Genomic DNA, 22,159 nt, shown 5'->3' with positions numbered 1-22,159 from the left:
GGAGAGGAGTAGAGCAGCCTTCTCTTTGCTGATGTCTTTACTCTTAGCGTAGTTGGAGAGGAACACAAGGGGAGAGAACAGGCCAAAGAACATGATGACGTTGCCAAGGAGATACAGCAGGAAGCCGCGGTGTTTAAACAGTGTCAGGTCGATCACGGCATTGACACGCTGCATCAACGTCAGATTAGACTCCGCCTTCTTCACCGCCGCGTTCTCCGACAGTTGGGGGTCGGCAGGTTTGGCCGGAGAGGGTTTGGGTCCGATGGGTCTCATCAAGGACCCGGCTACACAGCAGTTGAGCAGTAGACCACCCAGGATGAGGAAGGAGCCCCTCCAGCCAAACTGGTCGAAGAACCAGGAGTTAAGAGGAGCCAGCGTGGACAGGAAGACTGGGCTGCCCGCCATGGCAATGCCATTAGCTATAGGACGACGCTTGTAGAAGTATTTACCAATCATAGTCAACGCCGGGTTCAGGTTGAACGCTAGACCCAGACCTAGACAGGGGAGGAAGGGAGTGGAGGAGAGGGAAGGAGGGAGAGAGGGAGGGAAGGAGAGGAGGGAGGGAAGGAGGGCAGGGGAGATTGAGAGGTAGGGGAGGAAAGGGAGGGAGAGGGGGAGGGAAGGGGAGGAGGGAGGGAAGGAGGGTAGGGGAGGAAAGGGAGGGAGAGAGGGAGGGAAGAGGAGGAGGGAGGGAAGGAGGGCAGGGGAGGAAAGGGAGGGAGAGGGGGAGGGAAGGGGAGGAGGGAGGGAAGGAGGGCAGGGGAGGAAAGGGAGGGAGAGAGGGAGGGAAGGGGAGGAGGGAGGGAGAGAGGGAGGGAAGAGGAGGAGGGAGGGAAGGAGGGCAGGTGAGGAAAGGGGAGGAGGGAGGGAAGGGGGGAGGGAGATTGAGAGGGAGGGGAGGAAAGGGAGGGAGAGAGGCAATGATGAGTAAACTACTGTATTAGAAAACGTGGCCACACACACAGGGTTGGTGGTACCTCCGATGACTCCGACACAGAAGTAGAGTTGTTGCACAGTGTTGCAGAAGGAAGCTGCTATCAAACCACTTCCTGACAGACAGCCTCCTAGGATCATGATTGGTCGACTGCCATAGCGGTTCACCAGGATGCTGCTGATTGGTCCTGGAGAGACAGGGGAAGGGGGTGAAAAAATGAGGACAGAGAGTGAGGTGGAGAGGGAGATGGAGAAGAGGGAGGAGGGGGAGAGAGATGGGGAGGGGGAGAGAGATGGGGAGGGGGAGAGAGATGGGGAGGGGGAGAGAGATGGGGAGGGGGAGAGAGATGGGGAGGGGGAGAGAGATGGGGAGGGGGAGAGAGATGGGGAGGGCGACAGAGAAGAGGGAGGAGGGGGAGAGAGATGGGGAGGGGGAGAGAGATGGGGAGGGGGAGAGAGATGGGGAGGGGGAGAGAGATGGGGAGGGGGAGAGAGATGGGGAGGGGGAGAGAGATGGGGAGGGCGACAGAGAAGAGGGAGGAGGGGGAGAGAGATGGGGAGGGAGACAGAGAAAAGGGAGGAGGGGGAGAGAGGAGAGAATAATATTAGGAGTCAACAAGTTAGTCAACAAGTTAGTCAACAAGTTAGTCCAGGAGTGAATTAAAGTATTTATGTAGATCAGGGGGCAATAGGCGGCCCGCGGGTCAAAACCGGACTGCAAGTTTTTTTTTTAAATCAGCAAAGAATGTGGATATATGCGACTCGTTTCAGGAAACTAGGCATTTGTCGCACGTCACTACTTCACAGTAGCGCCATTTGAACGTAAACTTTTAAAAAATCAAAATGCTTTTTTGGGGCAGAAATGCCTTCTGGTTAAATTACGAGCCTAGTTGATTTAGCCACGGAAAAAGTCAGCAACCTTCCCGCTAGCCATGATTGGCTGATTGGCTGAGATAATGAATGGGCTGGACATGTCGAGAGATGAGTTCGGATTGGTCTTCCATGTAGCACCTTCTGTCTATAATATGAGCTGGTCAGTATCTGTAGGTAATCCTTTTTTGAAAGATCTCACGTAGTAGAACTGCATAAGTGTTGCCCTCCACTTTCTGGAGGACTGAGTTTTGAAATCAGTGGAATTAGAGTATGATAGCTAAGGAGATGGAGAAAATTCTGGCGTTTGAATGCAAATATGCAGACAGAGCCAAAAAGAGAACACACAGAAGGCTCCGGATTACATCTTCAAACTAGTAGACAGAGCTCTCCATTAGGTACCAAAACATTCAAGGGACATTTTCTCAAAAGTGAGGTTACAAGTTGATCAACTTTCAAAGCAGAATTACTTTCCCATTGTTCCTCAACTGCAGTGTATGATATACCATTTTCTAGCTCTGTCTCTACTTTTATCCAATGTAAAAAACTCAATTTCAAATTTTGCTACATAAGACCGAATCGAGCCGGTCGGTCACATATGTTCCCAAGTATTCCATAGAATAAAAATAAAGATTTGTGATTGTGTCTCAATGTAATCAAGGTCTGAAATGATATCATGTTATTTTCAAATACAATCTATTTTTGGACTTCCTGGTGGTCAATTTGCAGCGTTCAAATTATTATAATTATATTCCAGCCCACCAACCATCCATTCGGACAAAATTCGTCCCGCGGCTAAATCTATACTGAACAAAAATGTAAACGCAACATGTAAAGTGTTGGTCCCATGTTTCATGAGCTGAAATAAAAGATCCCCAAAATGTTCCATACGCACAAAAAGCTTATTTCTCTCCAACTGAGTGCATACATTTGTTTACATCCCTTTTAGGGAGAATTTCTCCTTTGACAAAAGAATCCATCCACCTGACAGGTGTGGCATATCAAGAAGCTGATTAAACAGCATGATCATTACACAGGTGCACCTTGTGCTGGGGACAATAAAAGGCCACTCTAAAATGTGCAGTTTTGTCACACAACACAATGCCACAGATGTCTCAAGTTGAGGGAGCGTGCAATTGGCATGCTGACTGCAGTAATGTCCACCAGAGCTGTTGCCAGAAAATGTAATGTTCATTTCTCTACCATAAGCCACCTCCAACGTCCAACCATCCTCACAACTGCAGACCACGTATAACCACGCCAGCCCAGGATCTCCACATCTGGCTTCTTCACCTGCGAGACCAGCCATCCGGACAGCTGATGAACTGAGGAGTATTTCTGTCTGTTATAACGCCCTTTTGTGGGGAAAAACTCATTCTGATTGGCTGGGCCTGGCTCCCAGGTGGGTGGGCCTGGCTCCCAGGTGGGTGGGCCTGGCTCCCCAGTGGGTGGGCCTGGCTCCCAGGTGGGTGGGCCTGGCTCCCAGGTGGGTGGGCCTGGCTCCCCAGTGGGTGGGCCTGGCTCCCCAGTGGGTGGGCCTGGCTCCCAGGTGGGTGGGCCTGGCTCCCAGGTGGGTGGGCCTGGCTCCCAGGTGGGTGGGCCTGGCTCCCCAGTGGGTGGCTGCGCCCCTAACCAGTCATGTGAAATCCATAGATTAGGGCCTAATGAATTTATTTCAATTGACTGATTTCCTTAAATGAACTGTAACTCAATAAAACCGTTGAAATTGTTGCATGTTGCATTTATATTTTTGTTCAGTATAGTTGCCTACCCTTGATATTGATAATCAGCTCTGCACCAGCAGATAGGGCAGGAGAAAAGCAGAGCTGGGGGTAGAACAGAGTAGAGCTGGGGGTAGAACAGAGTAGAGTAGAGCTGGGGGTAGAACAGAGTAGAGTAGAGCTGGGGGTAGAACAGAGTAGAGTAGAGCTGGGGGTAGAACAGAGAAGTAGAGCTGGGGGTAGAACAGAGATGTAGAGCTGGGGGTAGAACAGAGTAGAGCTGGGGGTAGAACAGAGCAGAGCTGGGGGTAGAACAGAGCAGAGCTGGGGTAGAAAAGAGTAGAGCTGGGGGTAGAACAGAGCAGAGCTGGGGGTAGAAGAGAGCAGAGCTGGGGGTAGAACAGTGTAGAGTAGAGCTGGGGGTAGAACAGAGCAGAGCTGGGGGTAGAACAGAGTAGAGCTGGGGGTAGAACAGAGCAGAGCTGGGGGTAGAACAGAGCAGAGCTGGGGGTAGAACAGAGCAGAGCTGGGGGTAGAACAGAGCAGAGCTGGGGGTAGAACAGAGCAGAGCTGGGGGTAGAACAGAGCAGAGTAGAGCTGGGGGTAGAACAGAGCAGAGCTGGGGGTAGAACAGAGTAGAGCTGGGGGTAGAACAGAGTAGAGTAGAGCTGGGGGTAGAATAGAGTAGAGTAGAGCTGGGGGTAGAACAGAGTAGAGTAGAGCTGGGGGTAGAACAGAGCAGAGCTGGGGGTAGAACAGAGTAGAGCTGGGGGTAGAACAGAGCAGAGCTGGGGGTAGAACAGAGCAGAGCTGGGGGTAGAACAGAGCAGAGCTGGGGGTAGAACAGAGCAGAGTAGAGCTGGGGGTAGAACAGAGCAGAGCTGGGGGTAGAACAGAGTAGAGCTGGGGGTAGAACAGAGTAGAGCTGGGGGTAGAACAGAGTAGAGTAGAGCTGGGGGTAGAACAGAGTAGAGTAGAGCTGGGGGTAGAACAGAGTAGAGTAGAGCTGGGGGTAGAACAGAGTAGAGTAGAGCTGGGGGTAGAACAGAGCAGAGCTGGGGGTAGAACAGAGTAGAGTAGAGCTGGGGGTAGAACAGAGTAGAGCTGGGGGTAGAACAGAGTAGAGTAGAGCTGGGGGTAGAGCTAGGGGTAAAACAGAGTAGAGTAGAGCTGGGGGTAGAACAGAGAAGTAGAGCTGGGGGTAGAACAGAGAAGTAGAGCTGGGGGTAGAACAGGGTAGAGTAGAGATGGGGGTAGAGCAGAGTAGAGTAGAGCTGGGGGTAGAGCAGAGCAGAGCTGGGGGTAGAACAGAGCAGAGCTGGGGGTAGAACAGAGCAGAGCTGGGGGTAGAACAGAGTAGAGCTGGGGATATGAACAGAGTAGAGTAGAGCTGGGGGTAGAACAGAGTAGAGCTGGGGGTAGAACAGAGTAGAGTAGAGCTGGGGGTAGAACAGAGCAGAGCTGGGGGTAGAACAGAGCAGAGCTGGGGGTAGAACAGAGTAGAGCTGGGGGTAGAACAGAGTAGAGCTGGGGGTAGAACAGAGTAGAGTAGAGCTTGGGGTAGAACAGAGTAGAGTAGAGCTGGGGGTAGAACAGAGTAGAGTAGAGCTGGGGGTAGAACAAAGTAGAGTAGAGCTGGGGGTAGAACAGAGTAGAGCTGGGGGTAGAACCGAGTAGAGCTGGGGATAGAACAGAGTAGAGCTGGGGATAGAACAGAGAAGTAGAGCTGGGGGTAGAACAGAGTAGAGTAGAGCTGGGGGTAGAACAGAGTAGAGATGGGGGTAGAACAGAGTAGAGTATAGCTGGGGGTAGAACAGAGTAGAGCTGGGGATAGAACAGAGTAGAGCTGGGGGTAGAAGAGAGTAGAGTAGAGCTGGGGGTAGAGCAGAGTAGAGTAGAGCAGGGGGTAGAACAGAGTAGAGTAGAGCTGGGGGTAGAACAGAGTAGAGTAGAGCTGGGGGTAGAACAGAGCAGAGCTGGGGTTAGAAGAGAGCAGAGCTGGGGTTAGAACAGAGTAGAGCTGGGGGTAGAAGAGAGTAGAGTAGAGCTGGGGGTAGAACAGATTAGAGCTGGGGGTAGAACAGAGCAGAGCTGGGGTTAGAAAAGAGCAGAGCTGGGGGTAGAACAGAGCAGAGTAGAGCTGGGGGTAGAACAGAGCAGAGCTGGGGGTAGAACAGAGTAGAGCTGGGGGTAGAACAGAGTAGAGCTGGGGGTAGAACAGAGCAGAACTGGGGGTAGAACAGAGCAGAGCTGGGGGTAGAAGAGAGCAGAGCTGGGGTTAGAACAGAGTAGAGCTGGGGGTAGAACAGAGTAGAGCTGGGGGTAGAACAGATTAGAGCTGGGGGTAGAACAGAGCAGAGCTGGGGGTAGAAAAGAGCAGAGCTGGGGGTAGAACAGAGCAGAGTAGAGCTGGGGGTAGAACAGAGCAGAGCTGGGGGTAGAACAGAGTAGAGCTGGGGGTAGAACAGAGTAGAGTAGAGCTGGGGTAGAGCTGGGGGTAGAACAGAGTAGAGCTGGGGGTAGAACAGAGAAGTAGAGCTGGGGGTAGAACAGAGAAGTAGAGCTGGGGGTAGAACAGAGTAGAGTAGAGCTGGGGGTAGAACAGAGTAGAGTAGAGCTGGGGGTAGAGCAGAGTAGAGTAGAGCAGAGTAGAGCTGGGGGTAGAGCAGAGTAGAGTAGAGCTGGGGGAAGAACAGAGTAGAGTAGAGCTGGGGGTAGAACAGAGAAGTAGAGCTGGGGGTAGAACAGAGTAGAGTAGAGCTGGGGGTAGAACAGAGTAGAGTAGAGCTGGGGGTAGAGCAGAGAAGTAGAGCAGAGTAGAGTAGAGCCGGGGGTAGAGCAGAGTAGAGTAGAGCTGGGGGTAGAACAGAGTAGAGTAGAGCTGGGGGTAGAACAGAGTAGAGTAGAGCTGGGGGTAGAACAGAGTAGAGTAGAGCTGGGGGTAGAACAGAGTAGAGTAGAGCTGGGGGTAGAACAGAGTAGAGTAGAGTAGAGCTGGGGGTAGAACAGAGAAGTAGAGCTGGGGGTAGAACAGAATAGAGTAGCGCTGGGGGTAGAACAGAATAGAGTAGCGCTGGGGGTAGAACAGAATAGAGTAGAGTGGCGCTGGGGGTAGAACAGAGTAGAGTAGAGCTGGGGGTAGAACAGAGCAGAGCTGGGGGTAGAACAGAGCAGAGCTGGGGGTAGAACAGAGTAGAGCTGGGGGTAGAACAGAGTAGAGCTGGGGGTAGAACAGAGTAGAGTAGAGCTGGGGGTAGAACAGAGTAGTGTAGAGCTGGGGGTAGAACAGAGCAGAGCTGGGGGTAGAACAGAGCAGAGCTGGGGGTAGAACAGAGTAGAGCTGGGGGTAGAACAGAGTAGAGCTGGGGGTAGAACAGAGTAGAGTAGAGCTTGGGGTAGAACAGAGTAGAGTAGAGCTGGGGGTAGAACAGAGTAGAGTAGAGCTGGGGGTAGAACAAAGTAGAGTAGAGCTGGGGGTAGAACCGAGTAGAGCTGGGGGTAGAACCGAGTAGAGCTGGGGATAGAACAGAGTAGAGCTGGGGATAGAACAGAGAAGTAGAGCTGGGGGTAGAACAGAGTAGAGTAGAGCTGGGGGTAGAACAGAGTAGAGATGGGGGTATAACAGAGTAGAGTAGAGCTGGGGGTAGAACAGAGTAGAGCTGGGGATAGAACAGAGTAGAGCTGGGGGTAGAAGAGAGTAGAGTAGAGCTGGGGGTAGAGCAGAGTAGAGTAGAGCAGGGGGTAGAACAGAGTAGAGTAGAGCTGGGGGTAGAACAGAGTAGAGTAGAGCTGGGGGTAGAACAGAGCAGAGCTGGGGTTAGAAGAGAGCAGAGCTGGGGTTAGAACAGAGTAGAGCTGGGGGTAGAAGAGAGTAGAGTAGAGCTGGGGGTAGAACAGATTAGAGCTGGGGGTAGAACAGAGCAGAGCTGGGGTTAGAAAAGAGCAGAGCTGGGGGTAGAACAGAGCAGAGTAGAGCTGGGGGTAGAACAGAGCAGAGCTGGGGGTAGAACAGAGTAGAGCTGGGGGTAGAACAGAGTAGAGCTGGGGGTAGAACAGAGCAGAACTGGGGGTAGAACAGAGCAGAGCTGGGGGTAGAAGAGAGCAGAGCTGGGGTTAGAACAGAGTAGAGCTGGGGGTAGAACAGAGTAGAGCTGGGGGTAGAACAGATTAGAGCTGGGGGTAGAACAGAGCAGAGCTGGGGGTAGAAAAGAGCAGAGCTGGGGGTAGAACAGAGCAGAGTAGAGCTGGGGGTAGAACAGAGCAGAGCTGGGGGTAGAACAGAGTAGAGCTGGGGGTAGAACAGAGTAGAGTAGAGCTGGGGTAGAGCTGGGGGTAGAACAGAGTAGAGCTGGGGGTAGAACAGAGAAGTAGAGCTGGGGGTAGAACAGAGAAGTAGAGCTGGGGGTAGAACAGAGTAGAGTAGAGCTGGGGGTAGAACAGAGTAGAGTAGAGCTGGGGGTAGAGCAGAGTAGAGTAGAGCAGAGTAGAGCTGGGGGTAGAGCAGAGTAGAGTAGAGCTGGGGGAAGAACAGAGTAGAGTAGAGCTGGGGGTAGAACAGAGAAGTAGAGCTGGGGGTAGAACAGAGAAGTAGAGCTGGGGTTGAACAGAGTAGAGTAGAGCTGGGGGTAGAACAGAGTAGAGTAGAGCTGGGGATAGAGCAGAGAAGTAGAGCAGGGGGTAGAACAGAGTAGAGTAGAGCTGGGGGTAGAACAGAGTAGAGTAGAGCTGGGGGTAGAGCAGAGAAGTAGAGCAGAGTAGAGTAGAGCCGGGGGTAGAGCAGAGTAGAGTAGAGCTGGGGGTAGAACAGAGTAGAGTAGAGCTGGGGGTAGAACAGAGTAGAGTAGAGCTGGGGGTAGAACAGAGTAGAGTAGAGCTGGGGGTAGAACAGAGTAGAGTAGAGTAGAGCTGGGGGTAGAACAGAGAAGTAGAGCTGGGGGTAGAACAGAGAAGTAGAGCTGGGGGTAGAACAGAATAGAGTAGCGCTGGGGGTAGAACAGAATAGAGTAGCGCTGGGGGTAGAACAGAATAGAGTAGAGTGGCGCTGGGGGTAGAACAGAGTAGAGTAGAGCTGGGGGTAGAACAGAGCAGAGCTGGGGGTAGAACAGAGCAGAGCTGGGGGTAGAACAGAGTAGAGCTGGGGGTAGAACAGAGTAGAGCTGGGGGTAGAACAGAGTAGAGCTGGGGGTAGAACAGAGTAGAGTAGAGCTGGGGGTAGAACAGAGTAGAGTAGAGCTGGGGGTAGAACAGAGTAGAGCTGGGGGTAGAACCGAGTAGAGCTGGGGATAGAACAGAGTAGAGCTGGGGATAGAACAGAGAAGTAGAGCTGGGGGTAGAACAGAGTAGAGTAGAGCTGGGGGTAGAACAGAGTAGAGCTGGGGGTAGAACAGAGTAGAGTAGAGCTGGGGGTAGAACAGAGTAGAGCTGGGGATAGAACAGAGTAGAGCTGGGGGTAGAAGAGAGTAGAGTAGAGCTGGGGGTAGAGCAGAGTAGAGTAGAGCAGGGGGTAGAACAGAGTAGAGTAGAGCTGGGGGTAGAACAGAGTAGAGTAGAGCTGGGGGTAGAACAGAGCAGAGCTGGGGGTAGAAGAGAGCAGAGCTGGGGTTAGAACAGAGTAGAGCTGGGGGTAGAACAGAGTAGAGCTGGGGGTAGAACAGATTAGAGCTGGGGGTAGAACAGAGCAGAGCTGGGGTTAGAAAAGAGCAGAGCTGGGGGTAGAACAGAGCAGAGTAGAGCTGGGGGTAGAACAGAGCAGAGCTGGGGGTAGAACAGAGTAGAGCTGGGGGTAGAACAGAGTAGAGCTGGGGGTAGAACAGAGCAGAACTGGGGGTAGAACAGAGCAGAGCTGGGGGTAGAAGAGAGCAGAGCTGGGGTTAGAACAGAGTAGAGCTGGGGGTAGAACAGAGCAGAGCTGGGGGTAGAAAAGAGCAGAGCTGGGGGTAGAACAGAGCAGAGTAGAGCTGGGGGTAGAACAGAGCAGAGCTGGGGGTAGAACAGAGTAGAGCTGGGGGTAGAACAGAGTAGAGTAGAGCTGGGGTAGAGCTGGGGGTAGAACAGAGTAGAGTAGAGCTGGGGGTAGAACAGAGAAGTAGAGCTGGGGGTAGAACAGAGTAGAGTAGAGCTGGGGGTAGAACAGAGTAGAGTAGAGCTGGGGGTAAAACAGAGTAGAGTAGAGCTGGGGGTAGAGCAGAGTAGAGTAGAGCAGAGTAGAGCTGGGGGTAGAGCAGAGTAGAGTAGAGCTGGGGGTAGAACGGAGTAGAGTAGAGCTGGGGGTAGAACAGAGAAGTAGAGCTGGGGGTAGAACAGAGAAGTAGAGCTGGGGTTGAACAGAGTAGAGTAGAGCTGGGGGTAGAACAGAGTAGAGTAGAGCTGGGGGTAGAGCAGAGAAGTAGAGCTGGGGGTAGAACAGAGTAGAGTAGAGCTGGGGGTAGAACAGAGTAGAGTAGAGCTGGGGGTAGAGCAGAGAAGTAGAGCTGGGGGTAGAGCAGAGTAGAGTAGAGCCGGGGGTAGAGCAGAGTAGAGTAGAGCCGGGGGTAGAGCAGAGTAGAGTAGAGCTGGGGGTAGAACAGAGTAGAGTAGAGCTGGGGGTAGAACAGAGTAGAGTAGAGCTGGGGGTAGAGTAGAGTAGAGCTGGGGGTAGAACAGAGTAGAGTAGAGCTGGGGGTAGAACAGAGAAGTAGAGCTGGGGGTAGAACAGAGAAGTAGAGCTGGGGGTAGAACAGAATAGAGTAGCGCTGGGGGTAGAACAGAATAGAGTAGCGCTGGGGGTAGAACAGAATAGAGTAGAGTAGAGCTGGGGGTAGAACAGAGTAGAGTAGAGCTGGGGGTAGAACAGAGCAGAGCTGGGGGTAGAACAGAGCAGAGCTGGGGGTAGAACAGAGTAGAGCTGGGGGTAGAACAGAGTAGAGCTGGGGGTAGAACAGAGTAGAGTAGAGCTGGGGGTAGAACAGAGTAGAGTAGAGCTGGGGGTAGAACAGAGTAGAGTAGAGCTGGGGGTAGAACAGAGTAGAGTAGAGCTGGGGGTAGAACAGAGAAGTAGAGCTGGGGGTAGAACAGAGTAGAGTAGAGCTGGGGGTAGAACAGAGTAGAGCTGGGGGTAGAGCAGAGTAGAGTAGAGCTGGGGGTAGAACAGAGTAGAGTAGAGCTGGGGGTAGAACAGAGTAGAGTAGAGCTGGGGGTAGAACAGAGTAGAGTAGAGCTGGGGGTAAAACAGAGTAGAGTAGAGCTGGGGGTAGAACAGAGTAGAGTAGAGCTGGGGGTAGAACAGAGAAGAGTAGAGCTGGGGGTAGAACAGAGCAGAGCTGGGGGTAGAACAGAGCAGAGCTGGGGGTAGAACAGAGCAGAGCTGGGGGTAGAACAGAGTAGAGCTGGGGGTAGAACAGAACAGAGTAGAGCTGGGGGTAGAACAGAGTAGAGTAGAGCTGGGGGTAGAACAGAGTAGAGCTGGGGGTAGAACAGAGTAGAGTAGAGCTGGGGGTAGAGCTAGGGGTAAAACAGAGTAGAGTAGAGCTGGGGATAGAACAGAGAAGTAGAGCTGGGGGTAGAACAGAGAAGTAGAGCTGGGGGTAGAGCAGAGTAGAGTAGAGCTGGGGGTAGAGCAGAGTAGAGTAGAGCTGGGGGTAGAGCAGAGTAGAGTAGAGCTGGGGGTAGAACAGAGTAGAGTAGAGCTGGGGGTAGAACAGAGAAGTAGAGCTGGGGGTAGAACAGAGAAGTAGAGCTGGGGGTAGAAAAGAGTAGAGTAGAGCTGGGGGTAGAACAGAGTAGAGTAGAGCTGGGGGTAGAGCAGAGAAGTAGAGCTGGGGGTAGAGCAGAGTAGAGTAGAGCTGGGGGTAGAGTAGAGCTGGGGGTAGAACAGAGAAGTAGAGCTGGGGGTAGAACAGGGTAGAGTAGAGCTGGGGGTAGAGCAGAGTAGAGTAGAGCTGGGGGTAGAGCAGAGTAGAGTAGAGCTGGGGGTAGAACAGAGTAGAGTAGAGCTGGGGGTAGAACAGAGAAGTAGAGCTGGGGGTAGAACAGAGTAGAGTAGAGCTGGGGGTAGAACAGAGTAGTGTAGAGCTGGGGGTAGAGCAGAGAAGTAGAGCTGGGGGTAGAGCAGAGTAGAGTAGAGCTGGGGGTAGAGTAGAGCTGGGGGTAGAACAGAGTAGAGTAGAGCTGGGGGTAGAGCAGAGAAGTAGAGCTGGGGGTAGAGCAGAGTAGAGTAGAGCTGGGGGTAGAACAGAGTAGAGTAGAGCTGGGGGTAGAGCAGAGAAGTAGAGCTGGGGGTAGAGTAGAGTAGAGCTGGGGGTAGAACAGAGTAGAGTAGAGCTGGGGGTAGAACAGAGAAGAGTAGAGCTGGGGGTAGAAGAGAGCAGAGCTGGGGGTAGAACAGAGCAGAGCTGGGGGTAGAACAGAGTAGAGCTGGGGGTAGAAGAGAGCAGAGCTGGGGGTAGAACGGATTAGAGTAGAGCTGGGGGTAGAACAGAGTAGAGTAGAGCTGGGGGTAGAACAGAGAAGAGTAGAGCTGGGGGTAGAACAGAGCAGAGCTGGGGTAGAACAGAGTAGAGCTGGGGGTAGAACAGAGAAGTAGAGCTGGGGGTAGAACAGAGAAGTAGAGCTGGGGGTAGAACAGAGTAGAGTAGAGCTGGGGGTAGAACAGAGTAGAGTAGAGCTGGGGGTAGAGCAGAGTAGAGTAGAGCAGAGTAGAGCTGGGGGTAGAGCAGAGTAGAGTAGAGCTGGGGGAAGAACAGAGTAGAGTAGAGCTGGGGGTAGAACAGAGAAGTAGAGCTGGGGGTAGAACAGAGAAGTAGAGCTGGGGTTGAACAGAGTAGAGTAGAGCTGGGGGTAGAACAGAGTAGAGTAGAGCTGGGGATAGAGCAGAGAAGTAGAGCAGGGGGTAGAACAGAGTAGAGTAGAGCTGGGGGTAGAACAGAGTAGAGTAGAGCTGGGGGTAGAGCAGAGAAGTAGAGCAGAGTAGAGTAGAGCCGGGGGTAGAGCAGAGTAGAGTAGAGCTGGGGGTAGAACAGAGTAGAGTAGAGCTGGGGGTAGAACAGAGTAGAGTAGAGCTGGGGGTAGAACAGAGTAGAGTAGAGCTGGGGGTAGAACAGAGTAGAGTAGAGCTGGGGGTAGAACAGAGTAGAGTAGAGTAGAGCTGGGGGTAGAACAGAGAAGTAGAGCTGGGGGTAGAACAGAGAAGTAGAGCTGGGGGTAGAACAGAATAGAGTAGCGCTGGGGGTAGAACAGAATAGAGTAGCGCTGGGGGTAGAACAGAATAGAGTAGAGTGGCGCTGGGGGTAGAACAGAGTAGAGTAGAGCTGGGGGTAGAACAGAGCAGAGCTGGGGGTAGAACAGAGCAGAGCTGGGGGTAGAACAGAGTAGAGCTGGGGGTAGAACAGAGTAGAGCTGGGGGTAGAACAGAGTAGAGTAGAGCTGGGGGTAGAACAGAGTAGAGTAGAGCTGGGGGTAGAACAGAGTAGAGTAGAGCTGGGGGTAGAACAGAGTAGAGCTGGGGGTAGAACCGAGTAGAGCTGGGGATAGAACAGAGTAGAGCTGGGGATAGAACAGAGAAGTAGAGCTGGGGGTAGAACAGAGTAGAGTAGAGCTGGGGGTAGAACAGAGTAGAGCTGGGGGTAGAACAGAGTAGAGTAGAGCTGGGGGTAGAACAGAGTAGAGCTGGGGATAGAACAGAGTAGAGCTGGGGGTAGAAGAGAGTAGAGTAGAGCTGGGGGTAGAGCAGAGTAGAGTAGAGCAGGGGGTAGAACAGAGTAGAGTAGAGCTGGGGGTAGAACAGAGTAGAGTAGAGCTGGGGGTAGAACAGAGCAGAGCTGGGGGTAGAAGAGAGCAGAGCTGGGGTTAGAACAGAGTAGAGCTGGGGGTAGAACAGAGTAGAGCTGGGGGTAGAACAGATTAGAGCTGGGGGTAGAACAGAGCAGAGCTGGGGTTAGAAAAGAGCAGAGCTGGGGGTAGAACAGAGCAGAGTAGAGCTGGGGGTAGAACAGAGCAGAGCTGGGGGTAGAACAGAGTAGAGCTGGGGGTAGAACAGAGTAGAGCTGGGGGTAGAACAGAGCAGAACTGGGGGTAGAACAGAGCAGAGCTGGGGGTAGAAGAGAGCAGAGCTGGGGTTAGAACAGAGTAGAGCTGGGGGTAGAACAGATTAGAGCTGGGGGTAGAACAGAGCAGAGCTGGGGGTAGAAAAGAGCAGAGCTGGGGGTAGAACAGAGCAGAGTAGAGCTGGGGTAGAACAGAGTAGAGTAGAGCTGGGGTAGAGCTGGGGGTAGAACAGAGTAGAGTAGAGCTGGGGTAGAGCTGGGGGTAGAACAGAGTAGAGTAGAGCTGGGGGTAGAACAGAGAAGTAGAGCTGGGGGTAGAACAGAGTAGAGTAGAGCTGGGGGTAGAACAGAGTAGAGTAGAGCTGGGGGTAAAACAGAGTAGAGTAGAGCTGGGGGTAGAGCAGAGTAGAGTAGAGCAGAGTAGAGCTGGGGGTAGAGCAGAGTAGAGTAGAGCTGGGGGTAGAACGGAGTAGAGTAGAGCTGGGGGTAGAACAGAGAAGTAGAGCTGTGGGTAGAACAGAGAAGTAGAGCTGGGGTTGAACAGAGTAGAGTAGAGCTGGGGGTAGAACAGAGTAGAGTAGAGCTGGGGGTAGAGCAGAGAAGTAGAGCTGGGGGTAGAACAGAGTAGAGTAGAGCTGGGGGTAGAACAGAGTAGAGTAGAGCTGGGGGTAGAGCAGAGAAGTAGAGCTGGGGGTAGAGCAGAGTAGAGTAGAGCCGGGGGTAGAGCAGAGTAGAGTAGAGCTGGGGGTAGAACAGAGTAGAGTAGAGCTGGGGGTAGAACAGAGTAGAGTAGAGCTGGGGGTAGAACAGAGTAGAGTAGAGCTGGGGGTAGAGTAGAGTAGAGCTGGGGGTAGAACAGAGTAGAGTAGAGCTGGGGGTAGAACAGAGAAGTAGAGCTGGGGGTAGAACAGAATAGAGTAGCGCTGGGGGTAGAACAGAATAGAGTAGCGCTGGGGGTAGAACAGAATAGAGTAGAGCTGGGGGTAGAACAGAATAGAGTAGAGTAGAGCTGGGGGTAGAACAGAGTAGAGTAGAGCTGGGGGTAGAACAGAGCAGAGCTGGGGGTAGAACAGAGCAGAGCTGGGGGTAGAACAGAGTAGAGCTGGGGGTAGAACAGAGTAGAGCTGGGGGTAGAACAGAGTAGAGTAGAGCTGGGGGTAGAACAGAGTAGAGTAGAGCTGGGGGTAGAACAGAGTAGAGTAGAGCTGGGGGTAGAACAGAGTAGAGTAGAGCTGGGGGTAGAACAGAGAAGTAGAGCTGGGGGTAGAACAGAGTAGAGTAGAGCTGGGGGTAGAACAGAGTAGAGCTGGGGGTAGAGCAGAGTAGAGTAGAGCTGGGGGTAGAACAGAGTAGAGTAGAGCTGGGGGTAGAACAGAGTAGAGTAGAGCTGGGGGTAGAACAGAGTAGAGTAGAGCTGGGGGTAAAACAGAGTAGAGTAGAGCTGGGGGTAGAACAGAGTAGAGTAGAGCTGGGGGTAGAACAGAGAAGAGTAGAGCTGGGGGTAGAACAGAGCAGAGCTGGGGGTAGAACAGAGCAGAGCTGGGGGTAGAACAGAGCAGAGCTGGGGGTAGAACAGAGTAGAGCTGGGGGTAGAACAGAACAGAGTAGAGCTGGGGGTAGAACAGAGTAGAGTAGAGCTGGGGGTAGAACAGAGTAGAGCTGGGGGTAGAACAGAGTAGAGTAGAGCTGGGGGTAGAGCTAGGGGTAAAACAGAGTAGAGTAGAGCTGGGGATAGAACAGAGAAGTAGAGCTGGGGGTAGAACAGAGAAGTAGAGCTGGGGGTAGAGCAGAGTAGAGTAGAGCTGGGGGTAGAGCAGAGTAGAGTAGAGCTGGGGGTAGAACAAAGTAGAGTAGAGCTGGGGGTAGAACAGAGTAGAGTAGAGCTGGGGGTAGAACAGAGAAGTAGAGCTGGGGGTAGAACAGAGAAGTAGAGCTGGGGGTAGAAAAGAGTAGAGTAGAGCTGGGGGTAGAACAGAGTAGAGTAGAGCTGGGGGTAGAGCAGAGAAGTAGAGCTGGGGGTAGAGCAGAGTAGAGTAGAGCTGGGGGTAGAGTAGAGCTGGGGGTAGAACAGAGAAGTAGAGCTGGGGGTAGAACAGGGTAGAGTAGAGCTGGGGGTAGAGCAGAGTAGAGTAGAGCTGGGGGTAGAGCAGAGTAGAGTAGAGCTGGGGGTAGAACAGAGTAGAGTAGAGCTGGGGGTAGAACAGAGAAGTAGAGCTGGGGGTAGAACAGAGAAGTAGAGCTGGGGGTAGAACAGAGTAGAGTAGAGCTGGGGGTAGAACAGAGTAGTGTAGAGCTGGGGGTAGAGCAGAGAAGTAGAGCTGGGGGTAGAGCAGAGTAGAGTAGAGCTGGGGGTAGAGTAGAGCTGGGGGTAGAACAGAGTAGAGTAGAGCTGGGGGTAGAGCAGAGAAGTAGAGCTGGGGGTAGAGCAGAGTAGAGTAGAGCTGGGGGTAGAACAGAGTAGAGTAGAGCTGGGGGTAGAGCAGAGAAGTAGAGCTGGGGGTAGAGTAGAGTAGAGCTGGGGGTAGAACAGAGTAGAGTAGAGCTGGGGGTAGAACAGAGAAGAGTAGAGCTGGGGGTAGAAGAGAGCAGAGCTGGGGGTAGAACAGAGCAGAGCTGGGGGTAGAACAGAGTAGAGCTGGGGGTAGAAGAGAGCAGAGCTGGGGGTAGAACGGATTAGAGTAGAGCTGGGGGTAGAACAGAGTAGAGTAGAGCTGGGGGTAGAACAGAGTAGAGTAGAGCTGGGGGTAGAACAGAGAAGAGTAGAGCTGGGGGTAGAACAGAGCAGAGCTGGGGTAGAACAGAGTAGAGCTGGGGGTAGAACAGAGTAGAGTAGAGCTGGGGGTAGAACAGAGTAGAGTAGAGCTGGGGGTAGAACAGAGCAGAGCTGGGGGTAGAACAGAGCAGAGCTGGGGGTAGAACAGAGCAGAGCTGGGGGTAGAACAGAGCGGAACTGGGGGTAGAACAGAGCAGAGCTGGGGGTAGAACAGAGCAGAGATGGGGGTAGAACAGAGTAGAGCTGGGGGTAGAACAGAGTAGAGCTGGGGGTAGAAAAGAGCAGAGCTGGGGGTAGAACAGAGTAGAGTAGAGCTGGGGGTAGAGCAGAGAAGTAGAGCTGGGGGTAGAGCAGAGTAGAGTAGAGCTGGGGTAGAGTAGAGCTGGGGGTAGAACAGAGTAGAGTAGAGCTGGGGGTAGAACAAAGAAGTAGAGCTGGGGGTAGAACAGGGTAGAGTAGAGCTGGGGGTAGAGCAGAGTAGAGTAGAGCTGGGGGTAGAGCAGAGTAGAGTAGAGCTGGGGGTAGAACAGAGAAGTAGAGCTGGGGGTAGAACAGAGTAGAGTAGAGCTGGGGGTAGAGCTAGGGGTAAAACAGAGTAGAGTAGAGCTGGGGATAGAACAGAGAAGTAGAGCTGGGGGTAGAACAGAGAAGTAGAGCTGGGGGTAGAACAGGGTAGAGTAGAGCTGGGGGTAGAGCAGAGTAGAGTAGAACTGGGGGTAGAACAGAGTAGAGTAGAGCTGGGGGTAGAACAGAGTAGAGTAGAGCTGGGGGTAGAACAGAGAAGTAGAGCTGGGGGTAGAACAGAGTAGAGTAGAGCTGGGGGTAGAGCTAGGGGTAAAACAGAGTAGAGTAGAGCTGGGGGTAGAACAGAGAAGTAGAGCTGGGGGTAGAACAGAGAAGTAGAGCTGGGGGTAGAACAGAGTAGAGTAGAGCTGGGGGTAGAACAGAGTAGAGTAGAGCTGGGGGTAGAGCAGAGAAGTAGAGCTGGGGGTAGAGCAGAGTAGAGTAGAGCTGGGGGTAGAGTAGAGCTGGGGGTAGAACAGAGTAGAGTAGAGCTGGGGGTAGAACAGAGAAGTAGAGCTGGGGGTAGAACAGGGTAGAGTAGAGCTGGGGGTAGAGCAGAGTAGAGTAGAGCTGGGGGTAGAGCAGAGTAGAGTAGAGCTGGGGGTAGAACAGAGTAGAGTAGAGCTGGGGGTAGAACAGAGAAGTAGAGCTGGGGGTAGAACAGAGTAGAGTAGAGCTGGGGGTAGAGCAGAGAAGTAGAGCTGGGGGTAGAGCAGAGTAGAGTAGAGCTGGGGGTAGAGCAGAGAAGTAGAGCTGGGGGTAGAGTAGAGTAGAGCTGGGGGTAGAGCAGAGTAGAGTAGAGCTGGGGGTAGAACAGAGTAGTGTAGAGCTGGGGGTAGAACAGAGCAGAGCTGGGGGTAGAACAGAGTAGAGCTGGGGGTAGAACAGAGTAGAGCTGGGGGTAGAACAGAGTAGAGTAGAGCTGGGGGTAGAACAGAGTAGAGTAGAGCTGGGGGTAGAACAGAGTAGAGTAGAGCTGGGGGTAGAACAGAGTAGAGTAGAGCTGGGGGTAGAACAGAGTAGAGCTGGGGGTAGAACAGAGTAGAGCTGGGGGTAGAACCGAGTAGAGCTGGGGATAGAACAGAGTAGAGCTGGGGATAGAACAGAGAAGTAGAGCTGGGGGTAGAACAGAGTAGAGCTGGGGGTAGAAAAGAGTAGAGATGGGGGTAGAACAGAGTAGAGATGGGGGTAGAACAGAGTAGAGTAGAGCTGGGGATAGAACAGAGTAGAGCTGGGGGTAGAAGAGAGTAGAGTAGAGCTGGGGGTAGAGCAGAGTAGAGTAGAGCTGGGGGTAGAACAGAGTAGAGTAGAGCTGGGGGTAGAACAGAGTAGAGTAGAGCTGGGGGTAGAACAGAGAAGAGTAGAGCTGGGGGTAGAAGAGAGCAGAGCTGGGGGTAGAACAGAGCAGAGCTGGGGGTAGAACAGAGTAGAGCTGGGGGTAGAAGAGAGCAGAGCTGGGGGTAAACGGATTAGAGTAGAGCTGGGGGTAGAACAGAGTAGAGTAGAGCTGGGGGTAGAACAGAGTAGAGTAAAGCTGGGGGTAGAACAGAGAAGAGTAGAGCTGGGGGTAGAACAGAGCAGAGCTGGGGTAGAACCGAGTAGAGCTGGGGGTAGAACAGAGTAGAGTAGAGCTGGGGGTAGAACAGAGTAGAGTAGAGCTGGGGGTAGAACAGAGTAGAGTAGAGCTGGGGGTAGAACAGAGCAGAGCTGGGGGTAGAACAGAGCAGAGCTGGGGGTAGAACAGAGCAGAGCTGGGGGTAGAACAGAGTAGAGCTGGGGGTAGAACAGAGCGGAACTGGGGGTAGAACAGAGCAGAGCTGGGGGTAGAAGAGAGCAGAGCTGGGGTTAGAACAGAGTAGAGCTGGGGGTAGAACAGAGTAGAGCTGGGGGTAGAACAGATTAGAGCTGGGGGAAGAACAGAGCAGAGCTGGGGGTAGAAAAGAGCAGAGCTGGGGGTAGAACAGAGCAGAGTAGAGCTGGGGGTAGAACAGAGCAGAGCTGTGGGTAGAACAGAGTAGAGCTGGGGGTAGAACAGAGTAGAGCTGGGGGTAGAAAAGAGCAGAGCTGGGGGTAGAACAGAGTAGAGTAGAGCTGGGGTAGAAATGGGGGTAGAACAGAGTAGAGTAGAGCTGGGGGTAGAACAGAGAAGTAGAGCTGGGGTAGAACAGAGAAGTAGAGCTGGGGGTAGAACAGAGTAGAGTAGAGCTGGGGGTAGAGCAGAGTAGAGTAGAGCAGAGTAGAGCTGGGGGTAGAACAGAGAAGTAGAGCTGGGGGTAGAACAGAGAAGTAGAGCTGGGGGTAGAACAGAGAAGTAGAGCTGGGGGTAGAACAGAGTAGAGTAGAGCTGGGGGTAGAACAGAGTAGAGTAGAGCTGGGGGTAGAACAGAGAAGTAGAGCTGGGGGTAGAGCAGAGTAGAGTAGAGCTGAGGGTAGAGCAGAGTAGAGTAGAGCTGGGGGTAGAACAGAGTAGAGTAGAGCTGGGGGTAGAACAGAGTAGAGCAGAGCTGGGGGTAGAACAGAGTAGAGTAGAGCTGGGGGTAGAACAGAGTAGAGTAGAGCTGGGGGTAGAACAGAGTAGAGTAGAGCTGGGGGTAGAACAGAGTAGAGCAGAGCTGGGGGTAGAACAGAGTAGAGTAGAGCTGGGGGTAGAACAGAGTAGAGTAGAGCTGGGGGTAGAACAGAGTAGAGTAGAGCTGGGGGTAGAACAGAGTAGAGTAGAGCTGGGGGTAGAACAGAGTAGAGTAGAGCTGGGGGTAGAACAGAGTAGAGCAGAGCTGGGGGTAGAACAGATTAGAGTAGAGCTGGGGGTAGAACAGAGTAGAGTAGAGCTGGGGGTAGAACAGAGTAGAGTAGAGCTGGGGGTAGAACAGAGTAGAGTAGAGCTGGGGGTAGAACAGAGTAGAGTAGAGCTGGGGGTAGAACAGAGAAGTAGAGCTGGGGGTAGAACAGAGAAGTAGAGCTGGGGGTAGAACAGAGTAGAGTAGAGCTGGGGGTAGAACATAGTAGAGTAGAGCTGGGGGTAGAACAGAGTAGAGTAGAGCTGGGGGTAGAACAGAGTAGAGCAGAGCTGGGTGTAGAACAGAGAAGTAGAGCTGCAGGTAGAACAGAGTAGAGTAGAGCTGGGGGTAGAACAGAGAAGTAGAGCTAGGGGTAGAACAGAGTAGAGTAGAGCTGCGGGTAGAACAGAGTAGAGTAGAGCTGCGGGTAGAACAGAATAGAGTAGAGTAGCGCTGGGGGTAGAACAGAATAGAGTAGAGCTGCGGGTAGAACAGAGTAGAGTAGAGCTGCGGGTAGAACAGAGTAGAGTAGAGCTGGGGGTAGAGCTAGGGGTAAAACAGAGTAGAGTAGAGCTGGGGATAGAACAGAGAAGTAGAGCTGGGGGTAGAACAGAGAAGTAGAGCTGGGGGTAGAACAGAGTAGAGTAGAGCTGGGGGTAGAACAGAGTAGAGTAGAGCTGGGGGTAGAACAGGGTAGAGTAGAGCTGGGGGTAGAGCAGAGTAGAGTAGAGCTGGGGGTAGAACATAGTAGAGTAGAGCTGGGGGTAGAACAGAGTAGAGTAGAGCTGGGGGTAGAACAGGGTAGAGTAGAGCTGGGGGTAGAACAGAGTAGAGTAGAGCTGGGGGTAGAACAGAGAAGTAGAGCTGGGGGTAGAGCAGAGTAGAGTAGAGCTGGGGGTAGAGCAGAGTAGAGTAGAGCTGGGGGTAGAACAGAGTAGAGTAGAGCTGGGGGTAGAACAGAGAAGTAGAGCTGGGGGTAGAACAGAGAAGTAGAGCTGGGGGTAGAACAGAGTAGAGTAGAGCTGGGGGTAGAACATAGTAGAGTAGAGCTGGGGGTAGAGCAGAGTAGAGTAGAGCTGGGGGTAGAGTAGAGCTGGGGGTAGAACAGAGTAGAGTAGAGCTGTGGGTAGAGCAGAGAAGTAGAGCTGGGGGTAGAGCAGAGTAGAGTAGAGCTGGGGGTAGAACAGAGTAGAGTAGAGCTGGGGGTAGAGCAGAGAAGTAGAGCTGGGGGTAGAGTAGAGTAGAGCTGGGGGTAGAGCAGAGTAGAGTAGAGCTGGGGGTAGAACAGAGTAGTGTAGAGCTGGGGGTAGAACAGAGTAGAGCTGGGGGTAGAACAGAGTAGAGCTGGGGGTAGAACAGAGTAGAGTAGAGCTGGGGGTAGAACAGAGTAGAGTAGAGCTGGGGGTAGAACAGAGTAGAGTAGAGCTGGGGGTAGAACAGAGTAGAGTAGAGCTGGGGGTAGAACAGAGTAGAGTAGAGCTGGGGGTAGAACAGAGTAGAGCTGGGGGTAGAACAGAGTAGAGCTGGGGGTAGAACCGAGTAGAGCTGGGGATAGAACAGAGTAGAGCTGGGGATAGAACAGAGAAGTAGAGCTGGGGGTAGAACAGAGTAGAGTAGAGCTGGGGGTAGAAAAGAGTAGAGATGGGGGTAGAACAGAGTAGAGATGGGGGTAGAACAGAGTAGAGTAGAGCTGGGGGTAGAACAGAGTAGAGCTGGGGATAGAACAGAGTAGAGCTGGGGGTAGAAGAGAGTAGAGTAGAGCTGGGGGTAGAGCAGAGTAGAGTAGAGCTGGGGGTAGAACAGAGTAGAGTAGAGCTGGGGGTAGAACAGAGTAGAGTAGAGCTGGGGGTAGAACAGAGAAGAGTAGAGCTGGGGGTAGAACAGAGCAGAGCTGGGGTAGAACCGAGTAGAGCTGGGGGTAGAACAGAGTAGAGTAGAGCTGGGGGTAGAACAGAGTAGAGTAGAGTAGAGCTGGGGGTAGAACAGAGTAGAGTAGAGCTGGGGGTAGAACAGAGCAGAGCTGGGGGTAGAACAGAGCAGAGCTGGGGGTAGAACAGAGTAGAGCTGGGGGTAGAACAGAGCGGAACTGGGGGTAGAACAGAGCAGAGCTGGGGGTAGAAGAGAGCAGAGCTGGGGTTAGAACAGAGTAGAGCTGGGGGTAGAACAGAGTAGAGCTGGGGGTAGAACAGATTAGAGCTGGGGGTAGAACAGAGCAGAGCTGGGGGTAGAAAAGAGCAGAGCTGGGGGTAGAACAGAGCAGAGTAGAGCTGGGGGTAGAACAGAGCAGAGCTGTGGGTAGAACAGAGTAGAGCTGGGGGTAGAACAGAGTAGAGCTGGGGGTAGAAAAGAGCAGAGCTGGGGGTAGAACAGAGTAGAGTAGAGCTGGGGTAGAAATGGGGGTAATACAGAGTAGAGTAGAGCTGGGGGTAGAACAGAGAAGTAGAGCTGGGGGTAGAACAGAGAAGTAGAGCTGTGGGTAGAACAGAGTAGAGTAGAGCTGGG

At 53.0% G+C, this 22,159-nt stretch overlaps 1 protein-coding gene across 1 annotated transcript in view; it reads right to left on the bottom strand.

Moving 5' to 3' along the window:
• LOC311121103 (monocarboxylate transporter 1-like) overlaps window positions 1-22,159 on the bottom strand; it is a 95,103-nt gene that overhangs the window by 10,742 nt on the left and 62,202 nt on the right. Inside the window, exons 3-4 of the mRNA XM_084195631.1 lie at window positions 978-1,121; window positions 1-494 (exon numbers count right to left, since the gene is read on the bottom strand). The exon at window positions 1-494 is cut by the window's left edge and continues 319 nt beyond it. Of these exons, the coding sequence (XP_084051757.1) occupies window positions 1-494; window positions 978-1,121 (638 nt within the window). The remainder of the gene's footprint in view (window positions 495-977; window positions 1,122-22,159) is intronic.

Source organism: Coregonus lavaretus (assembly GCF_964263955.1).
Source record: "Coregonus lavaretus genome assembly, contig: HAP1_SCAFFOLD_250, whole genome shotgun sequence".
NCBI lineage: Eukaryota > Metazoa > Chordata > Actinopteri > Salmoniformes > Salmonidae > Coregonus > Coregonus lavaretus.
This window is presented reverse-complemented; position numbering and strand designations above follow the sequence as displayed.